The 24,235-nt window shown below is 38.4% G+C and overlaps 1 protein-coding gene across 1 annotated transcript; it reads left to right on the forward strand.

Moving 5' to 3' along the window:
* Positions 1–1,493: 1,493 nt before the first annotated feature.
* Positions 1,494–23,609, forward strand: LOC139696501 (uncharacterized). The gene is made up of 8 exons (XM_071595289.1): positions 1,494–2,274; positions 2,456–2,695; positions 9,964–10,525; positions 12,987–13,154; positions 16,093–16,212; positions 17,128–17,360; positions 19,733–20,280; positions 23,322–23,609. The coding sequence occupies exons 1-7, from the start codon at positions 2,180–2,182 to the stop codon at positions 20,247–20,249; spliced, it is 1,935 nt and encodes a 644-aa protein (XP_071451390.1). The 5' UTR covers positions 1,494–2,179; the 3' UTR covers positions 20,250–20,280; positions 23,322–23,609.
* The last annotated feature ends 626 nt before the right edge of the window (positions 23,610–24,235 follow it).

A 24,235-nucleotide genomic window follows, 5' to 3' on the forward strand; every position in this document is an offset into this window, starting at 1 on the left:
ATGTTAGGGAAACGAGGGAAGCGCAGGAACAGGATAGGGATTTTGGACGGGATGAAGAGAGGAAGGAAGTGCTCAGAGATGAAGAGGGACTTGATGTAGACTAGGTTGCTGGATTGTGTTTTGTTAGGAGTCAAAAAAATATTCATTTGGTAGTTGTGTCCATCCAACACCTACCTTAACCGGTAGATTATTTAGCTCAACTTCCTAATTATTATCTCATCCGTAATCCATTCCTCTTGGAAATAATCATTCTCGGAAGAATGTTTGTTGAAGAAGGATACATTTCATAAAAACAATTGTCTACCATGCGACGCACGGGAGGAGAAAGGAGGTCGTATTAAAGATAATACTTGAAAAGTATCTGTCTTCTTTATTCAATTTAAGTTTAGATTCATTGACACATTCGGTGAGCCCTGGATCCTAAACTAGGAAATAAGCAGAGGGTTACAGTGTAGGTACCTGTTGATAGAAGGAGTGCCAAGTGTGTATGGTAAGTTTCAAGAAAAATGATGCCCTACTCGTAGATTAGGAGGTATTGTCTAGTACTTTATGATTTATTTGAAAAGGTCAATCTCGTTAGGAATAGGGGGCCCTGGATCGTAATCTAGGCAATGAGCGCAGGGTAAGCGTATTCCAGCTGAAAGAGGAAGAAGTGCCAAGCATTCAAGCTAAATTTCAAGAGAAAAATGTTCTATTTTAGAAGGTATTTTCCCATACTTGGATAATCCGCTGAGATATACTTTAACAAGGAAAAAGTTCTGTGTCGTGTCGTGGCCACTGTTGGGGGGGGGGGGGCTGGTTCATAAACAAGGCAATGATCATTAGGTAACCGTGTACCTGCTGATAGTGGAAGAAGTGCCAAATGTTGGCGGTAATTTTCAAGAAAAAAATATTCTATTTTAAGAGATATTGTCTAGTACTTTCTGATTTTTTGTAGAAAGGACTACTCTCGTGAAGAATAGTAGCCGTGGATCCTAAACTAAGCAATGAGCATTAGGTAAGCGTATACCTGCAGATAGAGGAAGAAATTCTTTGTTAGTCTGCTAAATTTCGAGAAAAAAGTCATTATTTAGAAGATTTTGTCTAAAACTTTTCACTTTCGCTATAAAAGAGGACTGTCCGCTTGGGCTAATGTCAGTTTAGTTATATTCTAAGGGCCGCGTATCATATACTACGCAATTAGCATACGGTGTTGCGATTGCTAGTGATTACAGGGAGTACTAGTTTATTATGTTCAATATTGAGATATTAATGCACTGGTTCAGGAGATATACCCCGTTACTTCGTGCTAAAATGTGTACGTTGGCATCGCTGAAAAATCTTTAGTTTCGCCGGCCGACTACCAGTCGTGAGCTAAGCTCACTTGACAGGTTGATTTCCTAATCGTCTTCCAAATCAAGCACCGTAATGCACTAATCAAAAACGGCAGGGAAGTTAGGGGTTAAGTAAAAAATGAATTCTTTCTGGCGCAAACAGCGCGAAATATGCAGGTACTGTACACCAAAGTTTACTAACCGCCGGATGCAGTTTGTTAGTACAGACATTTGGAGAGAGAACCTCCGATAAGTTAGAGAAATTGATAAATAATTGACCCGTTTCCATGTAAGAAAAATTCATGAATTTTTAACAAATGACTATAAAATATTATTCCTTTAGTTCATTAGTAAATTGAATAAAACGGTAATGGTCCTGCCTCTTATAATTATTAATCGACCATCCCATTGCTACTCCTCACTCAAAAATTTACGACTTCTTATAAATTCAGCGGTCACCTCCGTAACGGCCACCTTTCTTTTGGCTGCACAGCGGTATCTTAAAACAGGTTTCATTATGAGTATGTTTCATTTCATCTTTCGAAGCCCAGGTGAATCCTTCCCTTAGAAGAGATTAAAATAATCGCCTGCCACATACTAACATGATATGAATGGATTTATATACGCTGCATGGTTTCATCTCTCCGTAGCCACTGCATGGATAAATATACATTATGGGAAGAATCAACCCCAGCCGTACTCTTAATTAATTGTCATGGATGAATATGTTCGTAGCAGCCGGATGTCCTGCAGTTTGCGCTAGACAGAATTCATTTTTTTTTAAACCTCCTGATTCTCAGTTGTAAACATTAACTGGGATATCAAACTTGGGCCCATATTTCATTTCTTTTTGATAAAAATGAGAAATGGCGTTATATTATCTAAAGCACGTTACTTGTGCAGCAGGTTGCCCTTCTTCGGACGAACACAAGCTCTTTAGGTTTCCCACTGTAGAATCAAGGTAAGAATTCTGAGGTCGGATGACATATCATGTATTACCGATGATTAACCTTAGATCAGATTAAAAGTAAAGGACATCTCCTAGCGTCCGAGAGCTGCATTTTCATTTAATCAATGAGTGTTGTAATAAAATCTCTGTGAGAGTTCGAGGAAGAATACCGTGTGGGTTCATATTTTCGCAGGTATTTGAAATGGGCGGAGATTGCACAGTTGCCGATCGGACCATGTAACAAATGGTTGAAAAATAGATACTTGTGTGCAAGGCATTTCGACTCGAGACAATTCAAGGACAAGTATCGCTTCCTCCTGATAAGGGGAGCAATGCCCTCGATCACCAGAGAAGATTTCGAGAAATCTTTGGGGCCGTTGAACATTCCAGCAAAAGAAAGTCATGCGGATTTTACAATGTCAACATCCCCGAAGTAAGCATCAACTCATTGAATTCATAAGCATCCTATCACTTCCTGTGCCCAAAGTCTTCCTGATATCATACAATACATATGAGAAAAGCTAGAGGCTCATGAGTAAACTAAACGGAAACTTCAATTTTACCCATACTTTTAACATTGATGTGAAACGCCCTGGTTTGATAGAAAAGGTCCCTAATATTAAAGTTGTGTGAAATAAGCGTTTTCTAAGTACCTAACTCCACCAACAATAGACTAGCGGTTGGAGAATAGAGAAAAAGTTTCGTATAATCGCCGATTATCTTCAATGCGGAGGAAGTGGTTTAAGAGGAATTGAAGCAGGAACGAAAGTCAATAGTTGGGATATGAGCTCAAAGTTTCCCTTCTTACTTCCTGATGGGGCACCATACAGGGCACCCAACCTCAGTGAACTCTCGATCTCCTCGTACTGTGGCTTCCGATATACTTATTTGCCTTTATAGTGTGCCATCTCAAATTATTATTCTCCTCTTTGTACCTCCTCATTTTGTTTTTGCATACATTATTCTTTCATTTATCTTTTTTATCATCTCGTCAGCAATCCATGGTTTCCTTTGGTACACCTACTCTGGTGTATACATTAGGTGTTTATAATGATTGAACTTCGTCTCGTACTGACCTCTATTGCTTTCTCCCAATGGTTTATCTTTGTCCCGAAGCTGCAGTACCTCACCTCACTCCCATCTCTCCCTTTCCTTACTATTTCAAACCCCCATAACTATCAACTATTTCCTCCCCTGGACCCATGCAGTTATTTCCTTTAATTGATCATATAACCTGTGTATTTCTTTCTCCCTATTGTTACTTGTCGGTATGTAGACCTGATTAATGATGAAGTTAATTGGCTCAGCTTTTAATCTTACTAATAGTATTCTATTTCTTATTTTCTCTATGGTACATCTTCCTGCTTTTTTGTTCAATATCTCCTTGCTGTTTATCACTTTATTACTATTGCTGTGATAATCCCCACTATTTATTTGTCTAAGAATTTATATCTAAGAATATAGTCTGGTAGTTGTCAACTCTTACAATACATATGCAGGAAGAACATAAATGAGGCAAAATGCTCTTATATACAATGACAATTTCAGATTACCAACTGCACCTTTACCATCACACACTGGCTAGGTTTACACCATACGTACAACACTCCGTCCATCGCCATACTCCATCCATAATCACTCACTCTTCAATTTCATATACTGTTCAAAATTACGAGCCGTTTACACATCATTCACTTTTACAAAACAACTTCTCATGCTCATCAAATCACTTCACATTACATCAACTAAAGTTCTGTTTAAAGATGAGTATTTTTAATAAATGAAAAAGAAACACTTTAATGTAACAATTTTTAGCGGATGACTCCGTTAAAAGTTACTGTTGCGGCATCTCCCGCAGTTTCTTTGGAAGAAACACTTTGTTCCAATCCACCACTTTTCATTTATTAAAATGAACTTCCACAAAGTTGAGGCTGAAACTATTGAACTAATGAGTATTTTTTGTTATTTGTTTCTTGCACTTATTTTTATTTTTAAACTGTGGTCATTTTTTCCCTTAAAGTTAGGCTTTTCTATCCCTTTCCATAAATCTCCCCGGGCTTCGTTATTTTTAACAATTCTATACATCACGCCTAACTTACCCCTTTTTCTTCTATTTTTCTAACTCTCCCATTGTAGTATATTCAACATTTCTGTGACACTCTGTTCTTTTGTACCTTTTGAGTACATATCTTGCTGCCTTTCTTTGAACTTTTTCTATCTTTTTGATACGTCCCACCTCATATGGATCCCATACTATGGGCGAGTATTCTAGGATAGGGCTAACCAATACCTTATATGCTTTTTCTTTTGTGGCTGTGCTACTTCCTTTTAAATTTTTCACTACCCAATGCAGTATTTTAAATGCCTTAATAATAATAATAATAATTTTATTTGTCCAGAGCCTGCATCATACAAAAAAATTGTACACATAGTATATGACACGTCAATATATACAATAATACACAATGTAAATACATATGCCTATTCTAAGTTTCATGTTCCATGAAATTCCTAATAGAACAAATTCCTTTGAAGAAAAGCTCTCAATTTCCTTTTAAATAGATAAATGTTTTTGCTGGATTTCAGGTCCTCATTTAGCTTATTAAACATAAGGAGACCCATAGATTTAGGGCCTAGTGCGGTAGTTCCAGTTCTTACGTAAGTTCGGTGCAGATCATTTTTAGACCTGGTCCAATAGTGGTGAATACCACAATTTGTGTCATACATTGAAAGGTTTACAAAGGTTTACACCAGTAATACATAGATATAAATACATGGCAAAGGTAAAATGTTTAATTTATGGAATAATGGACGACAAGGAGCATTATGCTCTGCTTTGACAATTAGGCGTACGGCTCGCTTTTGAATTTTAAATATTGTGTCTGCAAGCGGAGAAGAACCCCAGAAAAGGATACTATATACTATACAGGAGTAGATATTTGCATAATATATTGACATGAGGACATCCATTGTTACGGTAAACCTGATGCTTCTAATAAGGAAGCAAATGGTATTCAGTTTTTTGCCCAGGTGACATATATGCTCCCACCAGGACAACCGCCCGTCTAGAACTATTCCTAGGAATTTTGCATGGGGCACTTGGGGAATTGGTTTTCCACTTGATTCAATTGCAAAAGTGGCCATGTTTTTGTTTTTATTAGCAAAGTAAAGTAGTTGGGACTTTTCCACATTTAAATTCAGCTGATTCCTGCTACACCATGAGTTCAGATGTTGAACGGTTTGTTTAGCATTGTTTGTTAAACTTTGGACTGTAGAGGCAGTGAGTATGATACTGGTATCGTCTGCAAATAAGAGTGGATCATCCCTTTCGTTGGTTCTTATATTCTCAGGTAAGTCATTAATGTCGAGGAGAAACTGGCTAGGACCCAGAACTGAACCCTGTGGGACACCTTGGCATACAACTTTACCAGGAAAGATGAATTTTTTTTCCATCATTGAGCAAAACCACGTGCTACTGACGGCCCTGAAGATGAGACTAACCAGTCATGTGCATTGCCCCTAATGCCATATTTATGCATTTTTTGCAATAGTAAATTGTGATTTACTGAGCCAAATGCATCAGAAAAATCAAAGAACATTCCTACAGATTCTAACTTGCAATCAAGAGCTGTCAATATATTATCTATTGCCTGATAAGTAGCAGATTTGGTGGACCTATTCTGCCGAAAACCATGCTGAAATTTTGACAGAATCTTCTCAGATTCAACGTATGGGATGAGGCGATTGAGAAACACTTTCTCAAATATTTTGCTAAACTGATTTTGGAGAGATATTGGGCGATAAGAATTCATTTCGTGGAGGCTACTTTTCTTTTTATAGAGCGGGATAACTTTTGCAACTTTCAAAGGAGGTGGGAATATTCCTTGCAGCAGGGATTCATTTATAATATGTAATAGAGGTGTCCTGATCAGATGAAATGAGCGTTTAAGAACTGGGCTGGGAATCTCATCCAACCCTGAACTAAATTTATTTCGTAGATTCTGAAAAATATTTTTCAATTCTATGTCTGTGCAGGGGTAAAGAAATAAGGATTTGCAAGAGCTGGTAAAGCTTGGCTCCAATGGGTGAGCTGGATTTAGGGGGGCACTTGTTTTGGAGAAAAATTCATTGAAACTATTTGCTAGGATGCTGTAGTTGGAGATAGGATGGCCTTTGGGGTCATTGATATTGAGTTTGACTCGTTGTTTTCCTGCTCCCTTGGCTTCATTAATTATTTCCCATATGGCCTTAGTCTTATTTTATGCCTGATCAAGTCTATAGTTGTTACACGACTTTTTAGCATCATTAAGCATTTTGCGGTATAATTTTTTCAAGATTTTAAATTGAACTACAGTTTCCTTGCACATCGAGGATTTACAGACCACAGCCATTTCTTCAAGATGAATCGACATCAGACGAATTTCACCATTTTTTACGTATCGGCTTTGGCTTGACTTTAATTTGCAGATTAGGATAGGCTATATCAAAGTAAAATAGAAATTTGCTGTAGAATGCATAAAACTTGGTTTCTACAGTTTTTGCAGAAAAAACTGCATCCCAGGTTTTCTTATGTGTCAAATTATCTATTTGGACTCCCCACCCAAGGTCCCTAGTTAAGTATATGAGATTCTTTCTCCAAAGAAGGTGTAAATATCCTTTTGTGTATTCTTTTCATTTGAAAAATGTATATGCTTACTCTTACTAGCATTAATGCCCATATTATTATTTGTAAACCAGTCACCTAGGTGATCAATATCATTTTGTTGTATTAGGAGGTCATTTGCATGCTCTACCCATATGTATATAATGCAATCATCAGCAAAGAGTCTTATTTGGGATTGTAAATTGTTCAGTAGATCGTTTACGTAAATTAGGAAGAGTAATGGCCCCAGAATATTGCCTTGTGGAACTCTTGCTATAACGTTTGCATCTTTTGCATCCCCTATTTTAACTTTTTGAATTCTGCCTGTTTGAAAATTTGTATCCATTTCTTTACCCTCAAATCCAATGGTAACGACTCTAACTGTAACAACAATATTGTGAGGCACTCGCTGAAAAGCTACCGAAAAATCAATGATTACTGCATCAACACTTTCCTTCATCTATTGTGCCACCGATGTACTGGCTTAATCCCAAAAGCTGCGTTTCACCGAAGTATCCCATTCTAAACTCATGTTGGGGTTTGAATAGCCGGGGATCGAGATGGTGCGGGGGCTAACGTACTGGCTTCTCACCCTGAGGGCGCGGGTTCAAATCCCGGCGGTGTTGAATATTTTTCAGAGGTATCTCGATCCCTACTTGCGGTGCTTTGTGGAGGGCACTTTGAGTGAGTACGCCGTCCGTCGGATGGGACGTTAAGCCGCGGACCCCTTGGCGCCTTTCGTAAAGAGTAGGCTAATGCCGACGCCGGGTTTCTCTCCACCCTTCATCCTTTCCTGTCCTTCCCCTATGGCGCAAATGACCTTAGCTGTCGGTCGCCTCCCCTCAAAACTACACACCTACTTGAATAGCCATCTATCTCTTGCCCACCATTCCCGAATGTAGTCAGCGATTCTTTTTTCCATTATTTTCCAAACAACTGATGTTATGCTTACTGGTCTATAATTGTTGGCTATTGTTTTATCCCCTTTCTTGAAAATTGGTATAATGTTTGGTTTGTTCCAATCATTATTTAAAGTTACTTTGAATGGATGACTCAGGTATAAAGATATTAAGGTATCCCTCAGTTTTAGAATGTCATTTGATATATTGTCCGGCCCCTCCAACTTTTCCTCATCTTCCTTATTTTTTTCACAAAATACGAGCCCCCCGCAATAATAACATTTCTCTACGGGAGTGAGCTGTTTTGTGCTATGACCCTGATGAAGTTCTCTGTCCTTTCTGAGCTATTTAGGCAAGCCTTATTTTGCTTTTTGTTTTCTATTCCCCGAAAAACAGCCGTAACATAAGAGTTGAAAGTATATGCTATTTCTACAGTGTCGGTTATAATGCCATTATCATTAGTTTTTCATATGTTCCGGGTTCCCTGTTGTCTTTCCTCGTTCTCATGTATCTTTAGATTTTGCATTGTCTTTTAAAATTTCATTGATAAGAAATTTTTCCTTTGCCTTCTTCTTTTCCCTATTTATGTTCTGGACCAAGGTGCCCATAACACATCTCTACTTTCATTCTTTAATATGTGTGCCTTTCTTACTGCTTTCCTTAGTTTTTACTATATTTCCATGCCACCTTAAAATTTATATACTTCATCTATGCTTAATATTTTCTAATATCTGCATCCTCAACAACATTCGGACATCATTTGAATCATGTGTTAAGAAATAAATAACCTTTGTATGGTAATTAATAAGAGCTAGCATCTATGTTTTTCCGGTTCACAATTGACCAGAGAATGCATTAAAAATGCTCAAGCATCATCTCATCAACAGCCAGCCTCTGAGGAATGTAAAGATATGGTGTGAAAACAAGTTTGGGGTCAAGTGACCCCAGCCATCCATCCAGGTAAAACCACTTGTGAAAATTAGCCTTAAAACTTTAAAGTAATATTCACTGTATCTGATTTCAGATGGAATTGGACAAAGTGAAAAAGTTAATATCGCTTTCAGTGGGAAAAGTTGAATTAAAATGATGGTTAAAATGCTCCCTTCCATCTTCATGGTGTTATCAAGTGGCCAAATAAAGCCACAAATGCTACAAGCCCCTTAAAGTGAAACTCAACACTCTCTAAGCTAATGTTATTTGTATCTCATTATACTAGATGGATGAAAACTATTATAGTTTATCAGAAAACAATATAGAATATCATGTAGATTGAAAAAAGGAAAAAAAATTATTTTAAGCCATTTAAAGTTCCCTGTTCCCATTAAATTACAGGAGAATACATTGTCTGGAAAAATTACATAGCCATGGATTCCAACCATGAAATATCAAAGAAAATCATCAAAATTTCATGTAGAAAATGGATTAAATCAAATTTTAGACCAAGACACCCTGAAAAATGAATGCAGTAAGAATATTTAATCTTTGATCCTAATTTTTGTTGAAGCCCAATGGCAATTATTTCGTATTTTAATAAGTGAGCAGAAATCGATCTGCATGGACAATTTACATTTCTTCCAGTTTTTTTGTTGGCTAATGGAATGGTTTCTGTGCCCGAGGCGAGGTCACTTCTTTGAGGTTTTTGTACAGTCATTTATTGCATAGGAACGTACCCTTATAATTTCAAGTCCCTAGCTCAACAAATTGAGTAGTTTCAGGCGTGATGTGGTGGTAGTCGAACATACTGAATAACTGATCATAGCGCTTTTCCACTTGATAAAATTTTATCAAGTGAAAAATTGCTACAATCAGTTATTCCCTAGCTCAATTTGAAGTGCCAAGGAATTGGTGTCAGTCAGTTTGTAGCTTTTATGCAGTACATCTTAATATTGTATGTGCAACGTTTATTTTATGTATGCATCTGACAGCATAAATTTTTTAGGTTAATTGCTCTAAAAGTGTCTTGGAAAATAATTGACATTAACATTCCACTACTTTAATGGTTTGGACTCTACAGTTGTAATGAGTGGCATCCAAAGCTGGCCACCTGGTGTGAACTCCCTTCCAGTTTTATTCACAGCAGCAAACTCTTTAATGGAGTGAAATCATCAAGCTAGTCTCCCCTATTCAAATTCAGCCTTAAAAGTGAGCCGACTCTTTCAGGAGCTCCCATGATGGGCCAACGACGTTGGCACCAGCCACCGATGCCCAAAGTCAGAGACCAGAGCAATCTGAGGGTGCTCACAGCGTTGGTGATTCTCCGCCAAGGGAAGAGCACCTGCTGTTCACGGATCTGTTCCCCCTCAGCTTCTCCTCTGTGCAGTCAGATGATGCTGTGGGTGCCAGGTGGGGGGGTGTGGACTCTAGGGGGGAGGCACCATGCACCAGGGGTGCTGCAACTCCCCCTGCACCCACAACCCACAGCACTCCAGCATCCCGACAGAGAATTAAAGGGGTTTCACTAGGGAGGGGAGAAGTCCCCCATCCTCCTGGCCCCCCATGCAGATCGCCACGAGTGGGGCATTTTGGGGAAGTGAGGGCACTTTCAGCGTTGAGTCGGGAGCGGAGAGTCGGAGATCCCATTGGTCCAATTGATTCGCACTACAGGTACAACTTGTGTCGACTGTGTTTTCAGACTCGCAAGGAATTTGTGAACATTTTTGAAGGACAAAATATGTATGGGTTTGCGATTAAGGATGCAATAGAGGATTTATTACATTTCCAGGTAAGCCTTTGCAGTAAATATAGTGGTAGATGCACTATAGATATGGATTGCATAGAAATATTTATTTGGTTCTTGGTAAACTTTTTATTAATAAAGTTGAAGGTAATGAGATTATATACCTGTATTTTCATGCGATGACTTTTAAAATAATTAATCCTTTGTTATTTCACCATCTAAAGCATGGGTGTAATATCACAACCACAGTTTATTTTCTGGAAGAATTCAAATCAAATGATTGATTTTGTACAAGAATTTGTTGAACAAATATAGGAGACATCAAAGAAAATTATAAAATTGCAGATATTCATCAACAGAGTAAAAAAATGTTTTAACAGGTATTCACGGTTTTCTTTAAATAGCAAAATTTTATTGAGATTCCACACATTTTCAGGTAACTTATTAAAAATAATGAGGCCAATATTTTTAGGCCCCAGTGCTGCATTTTCAATTCATACAAATGATTGGTGCAGGTTTTTAGAGGTTCCAGTATTATAAGTATGATAGTTTTAATTGCTATTGTAAAATTGGATGTTGCACTTAACACAATTAAAGATCCTTGGAAGACATCTTTCCTATTTATCCCAGTAAGGCCTCTAGTTGAGTTGTAGTAGTAAGGATGACTTTTTGTAATGAATTTCCCCTAACTCCTGAAAGAACTGCAGAAGATTCCATGAGAGGATATCTCAGTAGCTTAATCGGTTTAACATTTTGGCCAGCCATTGAGAGAATCAGATTCATATCCTTGTCTTATTTTTGCAAGTGAAATTCCTGCATCCTTAAATTCTGTTGTCATGGAGAGCATGAAACAAAAAGTGCAAGCCCAGTGGATGAGATATATTCACGGAATAAAGAAACAATGTCGCTAAGGAACAGGGAGAATATTTGTTGTGGCCTTTACAACATTTTCTTATTGCATGATTTATCCTTGTTTGTCTCTAATCACCAAATTCAACCAAAGTCCATTGTTTTGTTATACTCGTAAAAAAAATTATTGTTTATTGTAGATAAATTAAAGTTGGACATTATGCATCTTTCTGCTCTGAGTGCTGTACTCAGTGTCAGTTCTTTAATGTTTCTAAATTAGGCTTCTAGATCCAAGAGATTTAATAATGCATATTTTTTAGCAACAAATTATTTAACATTTTAACGTGAGCATGTAAAGGATATATCACAAATTTCTATGTTTATGCCAATATTGGTTTGGAAAATATAGAAATATAATTAAAAGCATGCCATAGAGGTTAAAAAATAAGCTCTGAATGCTAATGATTTTTACGCATTTATAATTTTTTATCTTTATTTTCTGAGTAACCCTCATTTTTAATCTTTCATCCTTCAGAGCAACTTGGGAGTACATTAATATTCTTGTAATTAAAGTGAGGATAAAAGAGCCATATGACTGCAGTAGCAAATCATCTTCTAGAATCAGATAATTTAGCAAAATATTTGTTTCTCCTATTGGGAGTATTATTTATGTATGGAGAGCTTATTATTGACTACAAACCTCATCACGGCAAGTCATCTTCTGTATCAGGAGATTGATTTCACTCGCAGCTCCCCAGTCAATACTTTCATCGTCAGTTTAATCCTCCCCCCTACTCATGGGTGCTCATATTACTTCTCTTTGACTACTCTAGGTAATCTATTGGTCAAGGTTCTCCAGACAATCCCCTCATTTCCCCTGGAGAAAAACTAGAAGCATGTGACATATCATTTTTTTCGAGGTTCACTGCTTGTCAAATGCCTCTCATACCAATCTAAACAGTTTTTGAGGCCTCTTTTCTCAAATATTAGAATTGCTTCTTTCAATGCTATGTCACCATCTCAGTCCAGCTAGATGATCAAATTTTCCTTCATCATCATTCTTTTTATCATTGCCTGATGTTATCAAGCATTTTCATATGCCTGCTTCTGCCTGCAAATAGTGGTAGTATTAGTATTTTATCACTACCACGAGTTTTTAGGGGCTAAAGTCCATATGCTACAGAATATTCCTCCCACAGAATTATGATGATCAACTTCTGGAATATTGTGGGGTCCTAAGGGTTGAAAAGAATGCACTCGGTCACCGCTGTATTCCTGACCACCTTGGCTAAGACAGACTCCTCAGCGGCAGGTCAAAGAACAGATGACTCACTATATGATGAACTGAAACACCAGAGGGAAATTTTAGAAAATAGGAGAAACATGCTCTTCCAGCATCGGCATTGATATGCCATTGCATATAAAAACGTTTAATTGTCGCCAAATGAACATAAACTCATTTCTAAATATAAGCATGGGGGTAATTGGAAATCATTAGTACAAATTCCAGTATTGATACCCATAAATGTTTTCTACCTGATTTCTCAGAGGAATGATACCAATAGATGAGTTTGGATAAACATACATGCTGTTCTCTAGCATTTGGAAGTGTTCATAACGTTCAAATAGCTTAGCATTATATTTTCCCTTCTTTCAGGTTTCCAATGCAGATGGCTACCCCCAGCAGGCATGCCGAAGTTGTATCCTTAAATTGTTGGAATTCAAAAAGTTCAAAGACCAATGCATGAAAGACAGAGAGAGTTTTGAGAGAGAGCTAAAAAGACTTCAATTTAGTAATCATGGGAATCCTGTCATCAGCTCACAAGTAAGTGGTGGGTTTGATGTTTCATAATTCTTTTTCTTTGGATTTGAAATAAATCGTGGCCATTTAACTATTCTTTATGAAGTGCTTATGCGATATCCATGCGTGTAATATCTCATCTATAGTGAAGCCATGCTGCTACCTCCCCCTTCAAAAAACCTAGGAAGTCAAAAGGGAAAAAATAAGAATGTGTGGGTATTAAAATTCATAGTGGAACGAATGAAACAGTTTCTGGCGTCACTCGGTGGAAATTCTTCTTATTGAAATTAAATTTAAAATACTTCGCCTTTCCACATAAACCACTTTTATTACGACCTAGGTTTCGTTATGGTATAACAACCGTAGGTTTCGTTATGGTATAGTACAACCTGATGATGTTATAACATAACGAAACCTAGGTCGTAATAAAAGTGGTTTATGTGGAAAGGCGAAGTATTTTAAATTTAATTTCAATTTAATTTCAGCACAGTGGAACCTTTCTTCACTGAGCACTGCAACTAATTCGCATAATGAACAAACATATTGGTCCCAAAAACCACTCACTTAACGAGCAACTTTTCACGTAATGAGTGATGGCGGAGGGTGATTCTCGGATTCATTGCACGCCTGCTACTGCAGTTTGTCTCTAGCAATTCTATTGTTTGTCTTTTCCAAACTTGTGTTCAAATATTTTAAGTGACTTTTTCGTGCAAAGTTCAATGATATTTTGTGCATGGTTTTAAAATTGAGCCCAAAGAAAAATCCATGAGAAGAGCCATGAGAGAATATAATTATCAGTAGCAATAAAAATTAAAATAATTGAAAACTGGGAGCCAGGTGTAAGTGTGGCTGATCTAGTACAAACATCAACCATCTATCGACATCAATGATTAGCCTTTTCTTCTAGAACACAGACAAGACTAAGGAGATAGATGCATCAAATTGAGTGGTAATGGTATCTAACGCAATGGTTATGTATTCTCATTGATGTTGAAAGGTTGCTTCGCGTATGCATAAACGAAAAGCAGTTGCATGCAACACCATTAATGAGAATATAATACCTGAGAAGGGGAAAGTGATTTTTGTTGAACTCATGAATAAGATGTCAGTTTCATCAACGGCTAATTAAGAATCAAAGGGGAGCCATGCGTGGTTCCAGAAATTAACGAGAAGGATGGGTATTGTGAGGCAGCAAGCTCTGAGTCAAAGGCAGCAGAGAATTTCATTGGTGACTTGAAAAGCTCGTAGATTCTGAGGGTTACCTGCCACAAAATGTTTGTAATTGTGGCGAGACGGTTTTCATCATAAAGAACATGCCAAAGCAAACCTCTATTTGTGCTAAAAACAGTAGAAGAGAATGCATTGCCCCACCACATGGCAATGAAAAGCTGTCTCACACTGCTATTTTACAAAAATGTGAGTTGTGATTTGAAAATTAAACCCCGATTGTTTAACATTAAGAAGTTCCATGAGCTTTCAAGAAGTGTTTAGTAAAAACAGCAGGCTAAGTGAGTTGTTCCTGGTCAGAGGAAACTTTTACATCATACCATGTGTGCAAAGTATCACCCAGTGGCAGTAGCGATGGGTGCCTTAAATTTATTTCATGATCATTCTGAGTTGAATTTATACCATATTTTGAATCATCACCGAAAACAAACGCCTGTTGACAGCTTTCTAGTGTAAAGGAATTAGGAACATATAATAAATAATTAATGATTATTTCGATTCTTTTTGCTTTTACAAATTGAGTTTGCATTCCTGGTTGCTTCATTCCATGATATAAGAAAAGGTGAACATGATCCATAATCCTAAGCAATGTATACATAATTTTCTTTGAAAATACCTTGTACGTAACGTATTGTTTTCCGTATGGAATGTAATTTTATATTTTACATTTATTAATTTTCAAACACTTGTTTCACTTCACGGTCGATAATTTCACGTTTTAATGACTGAAATTAAATCACATTGCATAGGATATTCTCATTTTTCCCATTTACCGACTGTCCCAGCCCTTAAAATGCACGTATTTTTTCTCCGAAATGTGCCCTTAAAATCAGCAAGTGTCTTGTAGGCCTGCTGAGTAGAACAGATAGGACCTCTACCTATATGCACCAGCCAATCCACCAGGAAAATACCTACTGTCAAGTATTTCTTCCCACATCGGGCATAGAAAATGGTGTTTACCTAATATAAACGCTAAACCTTAAATTAATGACCAAAATATGGGAAATAGATGGAAATTGGCTTGTCTCTGTGAATGGTGAGATTTTAAATCAAATCTGGGTATCAAGGAATGTAAATTGAAGGTTTTGAATGCATTAAGGAGTCTCTGGACCATTAAGAAATATCTACATTCAAGGATAATGTAAGTTTTGGGCCCTTCAAAAGTACGGTTCCACTATACTCCTAAATAGTGTACAAGTGATCAAAATGCATTTTATTAGTTTAATAAAAGTGTTAAAATTTAGGCCATTGTGCTATATGCAGTATGCTTCCAGTAATTGAGATGGCAAGTTGTGGCGACTGTTGCTATATGACCTAATCAATATGGGAATGAAAATATTGTTTCAGTGGTGCATGATCACATATATCGATTCATTCGAGGTGAGATCAGGTGTTTGACCATAAATTAAACTCATAAATTACTCATCTTCACACCATCTGGAGAGGAATGCTTGGTCTATAATGACTAAGCATCATTATAAATAGGATTTTTGTACAATTCATGATAGGGAATTGTCAGGGTTGACTATATATTCATCCAATGCATACACATTGCTAAAAAGTGCCATTTATGTGTATGCCAAAGTATTTGAGTGAACTCTGTGAAATTTTTTCTTTCCAAATATTGAATGTTTGGGAACTGAAGCCCTGAAAAAAATTAGTCATTTGAGGATTAAAAAGATGCAGCGACCCTGTAATCATGCTGAGGTCATTTTCATTCTGCAACCCCTTATAGGAGTGTGCTGCCCAAGAATCAGGCGAGGGACATTCGATGGCAGGAGCGGAATGCCAAGGGGAGGAGGATCAATGCCCTCGATCGATTGTCATGGACTCCGAGGGCTTTGCAACTCTCAAGGTCAGTTCACAGCCAGCCAATGATTTTGGTGTGCCATTTAATGTGCTAGTAAATGTTGATATCAGACTTGTCTTCTTATGTTTGCCCTATGACCCATTGTGCCAATAAATATCTGATTATTGTCATCTATCTATGAGTAAATTTGATTTTAGAAAACTCGTTTAACTGAATATTTACATGGTTAGTTTTTGGGGTGGTGTGGCTGACCAGAGAGACGCCCTGGATAACACTCCTAGCTAAACCCAAACTGTCATTTTCAGATCTCTCTGGCAAACGGCTGATGGGCAGGGAAAGGAAGAGATCTGCCTCTTCGCACTGGTAACGTGTGAATTCAAAATAACCAGATGTGCGCAAGATCCCCCTTCATACACTTTGAGTGGAAATTCATGAAACTGGCTTCACCAACTGCCATTCTAATTTTATTTATTCTTGTAATGGATGGATTGTTTGTCAAGAATGAACAGCAGACAAATATAACTTGATTAAACGGAGAAGAGGGCTGAATAATCATTACAAATGGGTGATTCTATATAGTCCATTGTTGTAAATATGGTCATAACATTCTGTAAAATTATATCTTTTGTTTGTCCATCAATTTCCGTTATTTGTTGGTGCTTCCCTCTATCACTGCCTTTACTGATGAGAATCATTTTCAATATCCTCTGAATTTAAAATCAAACAATATGCTGTGCAGTTGATTCCATTTCCCTTCATGATCTAGAAATGGCCTTTGTTGAAATGAAACATATAGTTTAGGATTCATTTGTGGTGGTGGAGACGACGCACGGGTGAGGAGAGGAAGCGGTGTTGGCCTATCGCTAGAGTGGAGGAGTGGCTGGAAGGAGCTGTTGGCACGCTGGCATGCCGTGGCCTGTGCCCGCATCTGTTTGAACTTGGCTGTTTGAATCTTGGCAGGAGGGCTGTGGAGCAGGGAGGGAGGAGGGAGGCATTGCTTCAGAGGGGGAGGAGGGCGGTGGCGTTGGTGGTTGCACGGTGATGGACTTTGTGGAGGTGAGGCTGGCGGAGAGCGGCGGGGAGGCAAGGTGCCGGGAGTGTGGGCACACCTTTGAGTGCCAGGACCAGTTGAGGGAGCATGCCAAGGAGCATGAGAGCTCAAGGCCGCTCCCGTGCCTCTACTGCGGCAAAAGGTGAGCGCAGGGATGACCGCATGGGGACTCATTTTGCTTTGGACTGTGTACTTTGCATTTCAACCAATGAGATGCTTGCTGGATAAAATGTTTGGAAGAAATATTTGGCGGTGGGATGGAAGAGAGAACTAGTCTTTGTCCAGGTCTTGTTCCTCCATCCACCTCATTAGATTGTGTGAAATGTTGAGCAGAACTATGAAAGTATGCTTTAGCATCCATGGCCTTATTCCAGTGAGGTGATTGTTTTGCTCAGTGAAGAGCGGTGCCTTTTTATTCCTTCCTCATGTCATTTTGTGATGATCCCAAAGAGTTCGTTTTTCATTTCCCATTCCTTTCATAATACTGCAGGAGTGTCATTTCTGGTAGGCTCCTCCTCATGAAGGTTCATGAATATTGTCTTAAACTCAGCCCATGACATTGATGGTCTTTTTTCATCTGCATTTTTCCTCTTTCGTCTTCTTTTTCTGTCTACTTTTGAGTGTGAAGAGCTTGCAATTTCCTTATATTTTCTAAAAGTCCCTTCAATCTTTAATTCGATGCCAAGTAATAAATGCTTAAAGAAACATTCTATAAGATATAATTTAACTGCATTAAAATCATTTGTCTCATTTGGAAGATAAAGCTTCTGCAACTAATTGGAAAAGATTAAATGGATGAGTAGCAAATGAAACATTGCTAGCCGTGCTCGTCAAGGTTGGGGAGGAGAGAAAGGATGGTTGTGAGGAATTCAAAGGAGGCTGGAGAAATGGATGCAGAGCATTCTGATGGTTGATTTCATTCTGAAAACTGTGATGGAGGGGAGGGTGTTATGCAAGCAGGGAGGGGATAGAGATGTTTGTTTTTGAAGTTTATTTCCTTTATGATACAAACATCATAAGTGCATCAGTATAACAGCATGGAAGAGAGCTTCTTCTGTTGACTTTCCTTTTTGGAATCCAAACTGAATACCCAGGTAAAAGGTTAATGCTTTCATGATAATTGTCTTTGAGAGTAGGCATACTCAAAACTCTCTTCAAAACTGAGGAATAATTGATATAGGCTCATAATTACTCTAGGTGTTCTTGTCATCTTTATTTTTTTAAACTTGGGCAACCTTGGCCACCTTCAGAGCATCAGGATACTCACCATCAGAGAGAGATTGATTTACCAGGGAAAGTAAAAGGGTCAAAAGGGATAAAATTTTGTGGTTCTCTGAGAACCTTACCTCCTGGTACTCCATGTATTTTGGGGGAGTCTTTTTCACTTATACCTTCCCAAGATAGGGGTGTAGCTTACTTTTTACGGCAAGGATTGATGTACATTGTCTTGCTTGATCTTATTTGGAACTTAATAATCTCCTTTGAACTGGGTTAGGGTGTGTTTTGTAGTGATAGAAATGAAATATTTAATGCATCAGGTATTTTGGTAAAATCAGTTGTGATGCCTCCATTGCTGCCATTAATATATGATGGCATCAGGATTAATGTGGGGATTATGTCACTCTTAATGATTTTCGATGCTTTCCTAACCGTTCAGTGTTATATTCTATTTTGGATCTCCTTATCGGATACCTAAACTGTTTCTTATGAAGAGAATATCGTTGATGTAAAGAGTTTTCACCCATTGCTCTTAGGGTCTTTGACATATTGCCGGTTTCAGTTGTGATACAATGTTTGCTTTGTGATGGCTTAAGAGTAGGAAGTTATGGGTGTGAATGTGGCTTGTGAATACCAAAATTTGTGATAACTAAAGGTTAACTGTGATAACTGAAAGTGTGACTGTAGGTTACCCGAGGGACCATATTAATAATGCTATACGAAATCAATAGGGCACTCTCGGTGCACCATGGAGGACATCTTAGGAGAGGATCTCTTTTGTTATTTTTGGGTTGAGTGAATGCAGCCACATGGCCAATCAATTGGGGAGGTTCGTGGGTAAGAAGACCAGTCATAAATGCATGGGAAACAGGTTGCATGTTCAATGAGAACAATTAAGGTGGTCGTACTGAGAAAGGAAAGGCTGTGGTAGTCCAGGGTAGAGCGTTGGACTACTGACCAGAGGGCCCGGGTTCGATTCCAGGGCTGGCCTCTCTGGGTACCTGCAGCTCGACCCAAACTATGTGATTTTACGGGTACCAGGATTATCCCAGGAAACCATTGGCGGCACAGAGAAAGGAACTGCCCCCCCCCCCACCATGCTACCTTCTTGTTGATTACTGTGTTCATGGATTTTACAAGTATACTTGTATACTGAGAAAAGAAACTATGGTTCTCTTATTTATGAATTCAGTGAGCACTAAAGTCTAATGAATTCAATGAAGTAATCCAATCAACAACCAACGATGTTAATTACTTGAGTTGAGAGAGGTAAATATTGTTCATTGCTTTGCTCAGGTTCAAGAGCCTGAATGATCTCAACGCCCACATAGTGGTCCACTCGGATTACAAGCCGTTTGAGTGCGAGCACTGTGGCCTGCGCTGCCGCTCCAAGCATATGATGGCACGCCACAAGCGGACGCACTCGGCCCTCAAGCCGTTCCTGTGCTCGGTGTGTGGCAAGACCTATGCAGACGCACTGGCCTTCAGGCGACACGTGCTCAAGTCCCACAGCAAGAGGAAGCCCTTGGGCTGCGGCGAGTGTGGGGAGGAGTTTGAGTCTGCCTCGAGCCTGGCCAACCACAGCCGAAGCCGGCACACAGGCGAGCGTCCGTTTGTGTGCGAGGATTGTGGGAAGGCCTTTGCCTCTCGTCACTCACTCAGGCAGCACTCGGCCAAGCTCCACTCGACGGCACTCACCAAGAAGTTCCAGTGCAGAGTGTGTGACAAGAGCTTCTCCAGCAAGCCTCGAGTGGTGTATCACGTGCAAAGATCCCACAAGATGATGGCTGATGCTTTGATTGTGGCAGAATGAGGACGTCACGTTGCTGCTTCCCTAATGAAAGGTAGGTTAAATACTCTCTTTAAATGGAAGGTGGTATTTATGAAACTTACCCTTATGCAATACATAATTATTTATTGTGATAACCACAAGAACAAAGACAAATATGCAAATGGTATTACCACAGATACTTGGGAGCTTGAGATCGTGAAATAATGCTAATACTCCTTTGATAAAAGTACTCACATTGGGAGCAGCATTAAAACTGGTCTATTACGAAAGCTGTATTTGGAACTATTTAGTCCTTTATCACAATTTCAACTCATTTCTTGATTTTGTTTTCATTTAATGGTTATTATTCCTCACTGAACATCATCCCTGATGAAATTACATTAAATTACAATATGTTTTGCCCTGATGAACAGGATTCAGTAATAAATTTTGGATGCTTGGTGATTCCACATAACTTCTTTTTAAAACAGTTGACCGCAACCAATCGTTAACCAATTCCTGATGTGGCAATCTTGAAGAGGTATTCCTCTGTCTTAGTTTCCTCTGAAGTTGGTATCTTCAGAATTATTCTCTCTTCCTTTGGAATTCAAAATGATTTTCATTCTTTTTCTTTGGGAACATTTTCACAGCTATGCACAACATATTATGAAACTCTGCACAAAAATATCACTAATAATATGTCTGAACAAAATCTTGGGAAAATGTGTGACCACTACTGACCCTAAGATACTGGTGGGACGAGTGCTAAACGCATATCCATATAGCAGGCACGTAATGAAACTGGGAACTCCCCTCTCCTCATCACACGTTATGCAAAAAGTCGCTCGTAAAGTGAGTCTTTTGTGTGCATGATATTTTTGGTCACTATGCAAATTATTTGCTATGTGAAGTGCTCATTAAGCGAAGTTACATTGTACGGGGCTCATCCTTTGGTTTGCTGAAACTCAGTTCTTTCGCTGTGCTGTCACTCGTTTTATTTCATTCTCAGCAGGTCTGTTCAAAAGTAGATCGCCATTTTTGGTTTACAGATTTAGTTTCCACTTGTTATTCTTGTTCACTCTCTCTTTTGGCTGCTTCAATTGGCAACCTGATGATTGAAAACCACGTGACGGGAGCTGAATCCTGCCTGAGCTGAAAGCCACCAGACAAGCTTCGCCTCCCTCCATGCCCTCGCTTGTGTTTCTCTTACCTTTTAAAAACTTGCTTTTATTTTGCTCATTTCCTGTTAGTCAAACTCTCCACCAGAGCCCCATGTGTTATTCTTCGAAAGAATGTCTTGACTCTCCATTTTATTGCAGTCTTCCAACATATTTTGCCTCATCCTGACATTGCCTCCCCTGTTAGTTTCTTGCTCACCTGATATGTCCTTCTCTATAATATTCCTGAGGACCCTCCATCTCCCAAGTTATTTGGATTCATTACTTTTCAGGGCATTTGTTTCAAGTTAGTAAGTAAAAAAGTCATGGGGGGTTAAATGTGGTGGGTGTCAAAATAATTCAAACTTTAATTCCACAATTGAAACTGTGTAGATGTGAACCTGTGCATTGTCTTGAGAGAAGATGTTTTTCTTTGCAATACGAGGACTTTTTTCGTGAGATCTTTACTCAGCCAGTGCAATAAAGATACATAATGCTCTAAATTTATCTTCTACCCTTATTGCAAGTAAAATGTAGATAATTCCACTTGCATCCCAATAAACCATGGCCATCACCTTGTTGGCTGAGTCGACTGCTTTTGCCTTCTTTGCAGCCAGGTCATCTTTAGATCACCACTTTTGACCCTTCCTTTGTTTCTCCCATGTATTAGTGGATTCCTGTTGCGTACACAGATATGTATCCACGCAGGAAGTCTGAAAGAAAACAATGAAGAAGTCCTCGTCATGGCATTGGGGGAGGAGAGGGAATTGTGGGGAGGAATCCTGAGGAGAAGCAAAAAGTGGATGCAATGTATACTGAATGGCCTTGGGATATTGAAGACAGAGATGGGTGAATAGTTGGCAAGTGAGGAAGGGGCATGTGTAGAATAAGGATGTTGGATGGAAATAGAAGTATATGGAGACAAACAAGGGCGTGTTCTAGAATTTTGTTGGGTCCCACATGGTCCTATTTCACCTAGGTGAAATTGGGCATTATGGAACTGTAATTTCATCTCTTGTCTGTATCTATACCGTGAAGAAAACACCAGTTAGTGTTGGTAATAAAAATTCTGCTCAATAGGAAAGATGACTGAATCGTCACAACGGCATGGCTTCATTAAATTTTGCAGAGAAGACATAGTAATGCTTTCATTGGAGGGAGTAAAATGAAAAATACAAGCCATAGGCAAACTGTGTATGCAGTTGTATAATATTCCTCTCTTTAGATATGATTCTGCACCAACAATTTGCATTTTTGAAGGGTAACGAAACTTGAAGAAGCTTGATCAATGTTCCTTTATAAATTTTTAAATTATCAGTTACTGTGAATGCCATTTTCTTCATTTTTGTGAAGTTTTATTATTTGGATGGAGAGAGGCAACCACAGTATTGTGCCATAATACATACAGCAAGCATGTGCTATGAGCACTATTAGTGATGCAACATTTAAAAAAGTACTTCCTGTTCTTCAATGCAGGCCTTTTGTTTGTCCGTCTGTATATGTAATTTAAAGGCATTTCCTTGTTTTCACTAAAGAAAACGCTAGAACTGCTAGCAAAGGAAGTTCATTTATTTTTCCTAGTATATACTTTATTTTTGTGCTCCACAGTATTTATGTGGCCATACTCTACCCCCTCTTCCCATTTCCTTATCTCTTTTATGATTCTGAATATTCAAGTAAATGATTTTGTTTTGATTTATTGCATAATTTTTTTATATCCTTTGCAAAATTGATGAGAATATACCAGAACTACTGCAAAGTGAACTCATTTCATTTTGCTATTCAAATTTTTGTGGCAAATCAAATCAATTGGAGCCCAAACAATTATTGTAATCTATTATGGAGCACTGGGAATGGATGTTTTGCTAGATTTTGTATTTATTGGTTGTTATTGCTAAGACGTCTTTGAGAAGAAGGGGTGACAGTTTTATTACATTCCATTGCCCTCTCATTGCAGAGTCACTCGTTGAAATGACATGCTTCTCTGACTGGACTCATCCGTAATATTTAACGGCTGCTGTAAAAATTATCATGTCACCCATGGCATCATATGTCCACGGAAATGAAGTACAGTTATTTTCCAGACTGCCAAATTGTTTCTGTGTTATGTTAGCGCTTCAACCTTCCCTTCCAAGGATACTCATCCATTCAAGAATGTTCCGCAAACATATATTTTTATGTATAAAGAAGAAAATAAAGGTATTTTACAGATTACCTAAGAAGTCATTTTTCCAATTGACAATTACCCTGCGTTTGATTGGAGTAAAATTCTATTTCCCCATCACTCCTTTGCTTGTTTTACGTTTGACTCAAAGGGAAGTGAAGTTTGCATGGGATGTGTTCTGCACCTTTGTGATTCGCAATGTCTCTGAACAGCGAGTCCCATTGTCTTCATTTCCTCAAGTGCTAGCAATGCTGTTTCTGTGTTGTGTTGCTGTGGATATGAAAGGGACGGGCAACATGTGGAAGTATGTGTCAAGCTGCCAACTGTCAGCGAGTTGTGGAATAAAAATCTCAGCAAAGAAGAGTTGTCATCCTTAAGCTTGGATGTTTCGGGAGACAGTCAAGTTTAATGTGGCATTTAACCTGTCAAAAATATTTGCCAGCTATGCGTTCACATTTTGATTGTTCCCCGAGGGTAGCTACAAAAGAAAACTAAAAAAACTTAATATTTAAATAAAGTAGGAGGTAGCTGCTGTTGACTGTTTTTCTTTGAGTTTGAAATTAAGGAGTTTTTGAGAATGAATATTCCTTGTTTAACAATCATAATTCTCACAAACTTGTTCAATGCAAAAAAACATGGTTTTGGAGATGCAGGCTTTCATTGTGATGCGCTGGCTCTTGCATATGAATTTGTGCATTGTGAAAACA

This window comes from Hetaerina americana, unplaced genomic scaffold (assembly GCF_022747635.1).
Source record: "Hetaerina americana unplaced genomic scaffold, ioHetAmer1.1.p SCAF_7, whole genome shotgun sequence".
Taxonomy (NCBI): domain Eukaryota; kingdom Metazoa; phylum Arthropoda; class Insecta; order Odonata; family Calopterygidae; genus Hetaerina; species Hetaerina americana.

Excerpts from the sequence above, each read along its gene's own strand:
- LOC139696501 (XM_071595289.1), top strand. The coding sequence starts at position 2,180 with ATGGCGTTATATTATCTAAAGCACGTTACTTGTGCAGCAGGTTGCCCT. Across the intron at positions 2,275-2,455 it reads TTTCCCACTGTAGAATCAAG|GTATTTGAAATGGGCGGAGA; the intron begins GTAAGAATTCTG and ends ATATTTTCGCAG. Across the intron at positions 13,155-16,092 it reads ATCCTGTCATCAGCTCACAA|GAGTGTGCTGCCCAAGAATC; the intron begins GTAAGTGGTGGG and ends AACCCCTTATAG.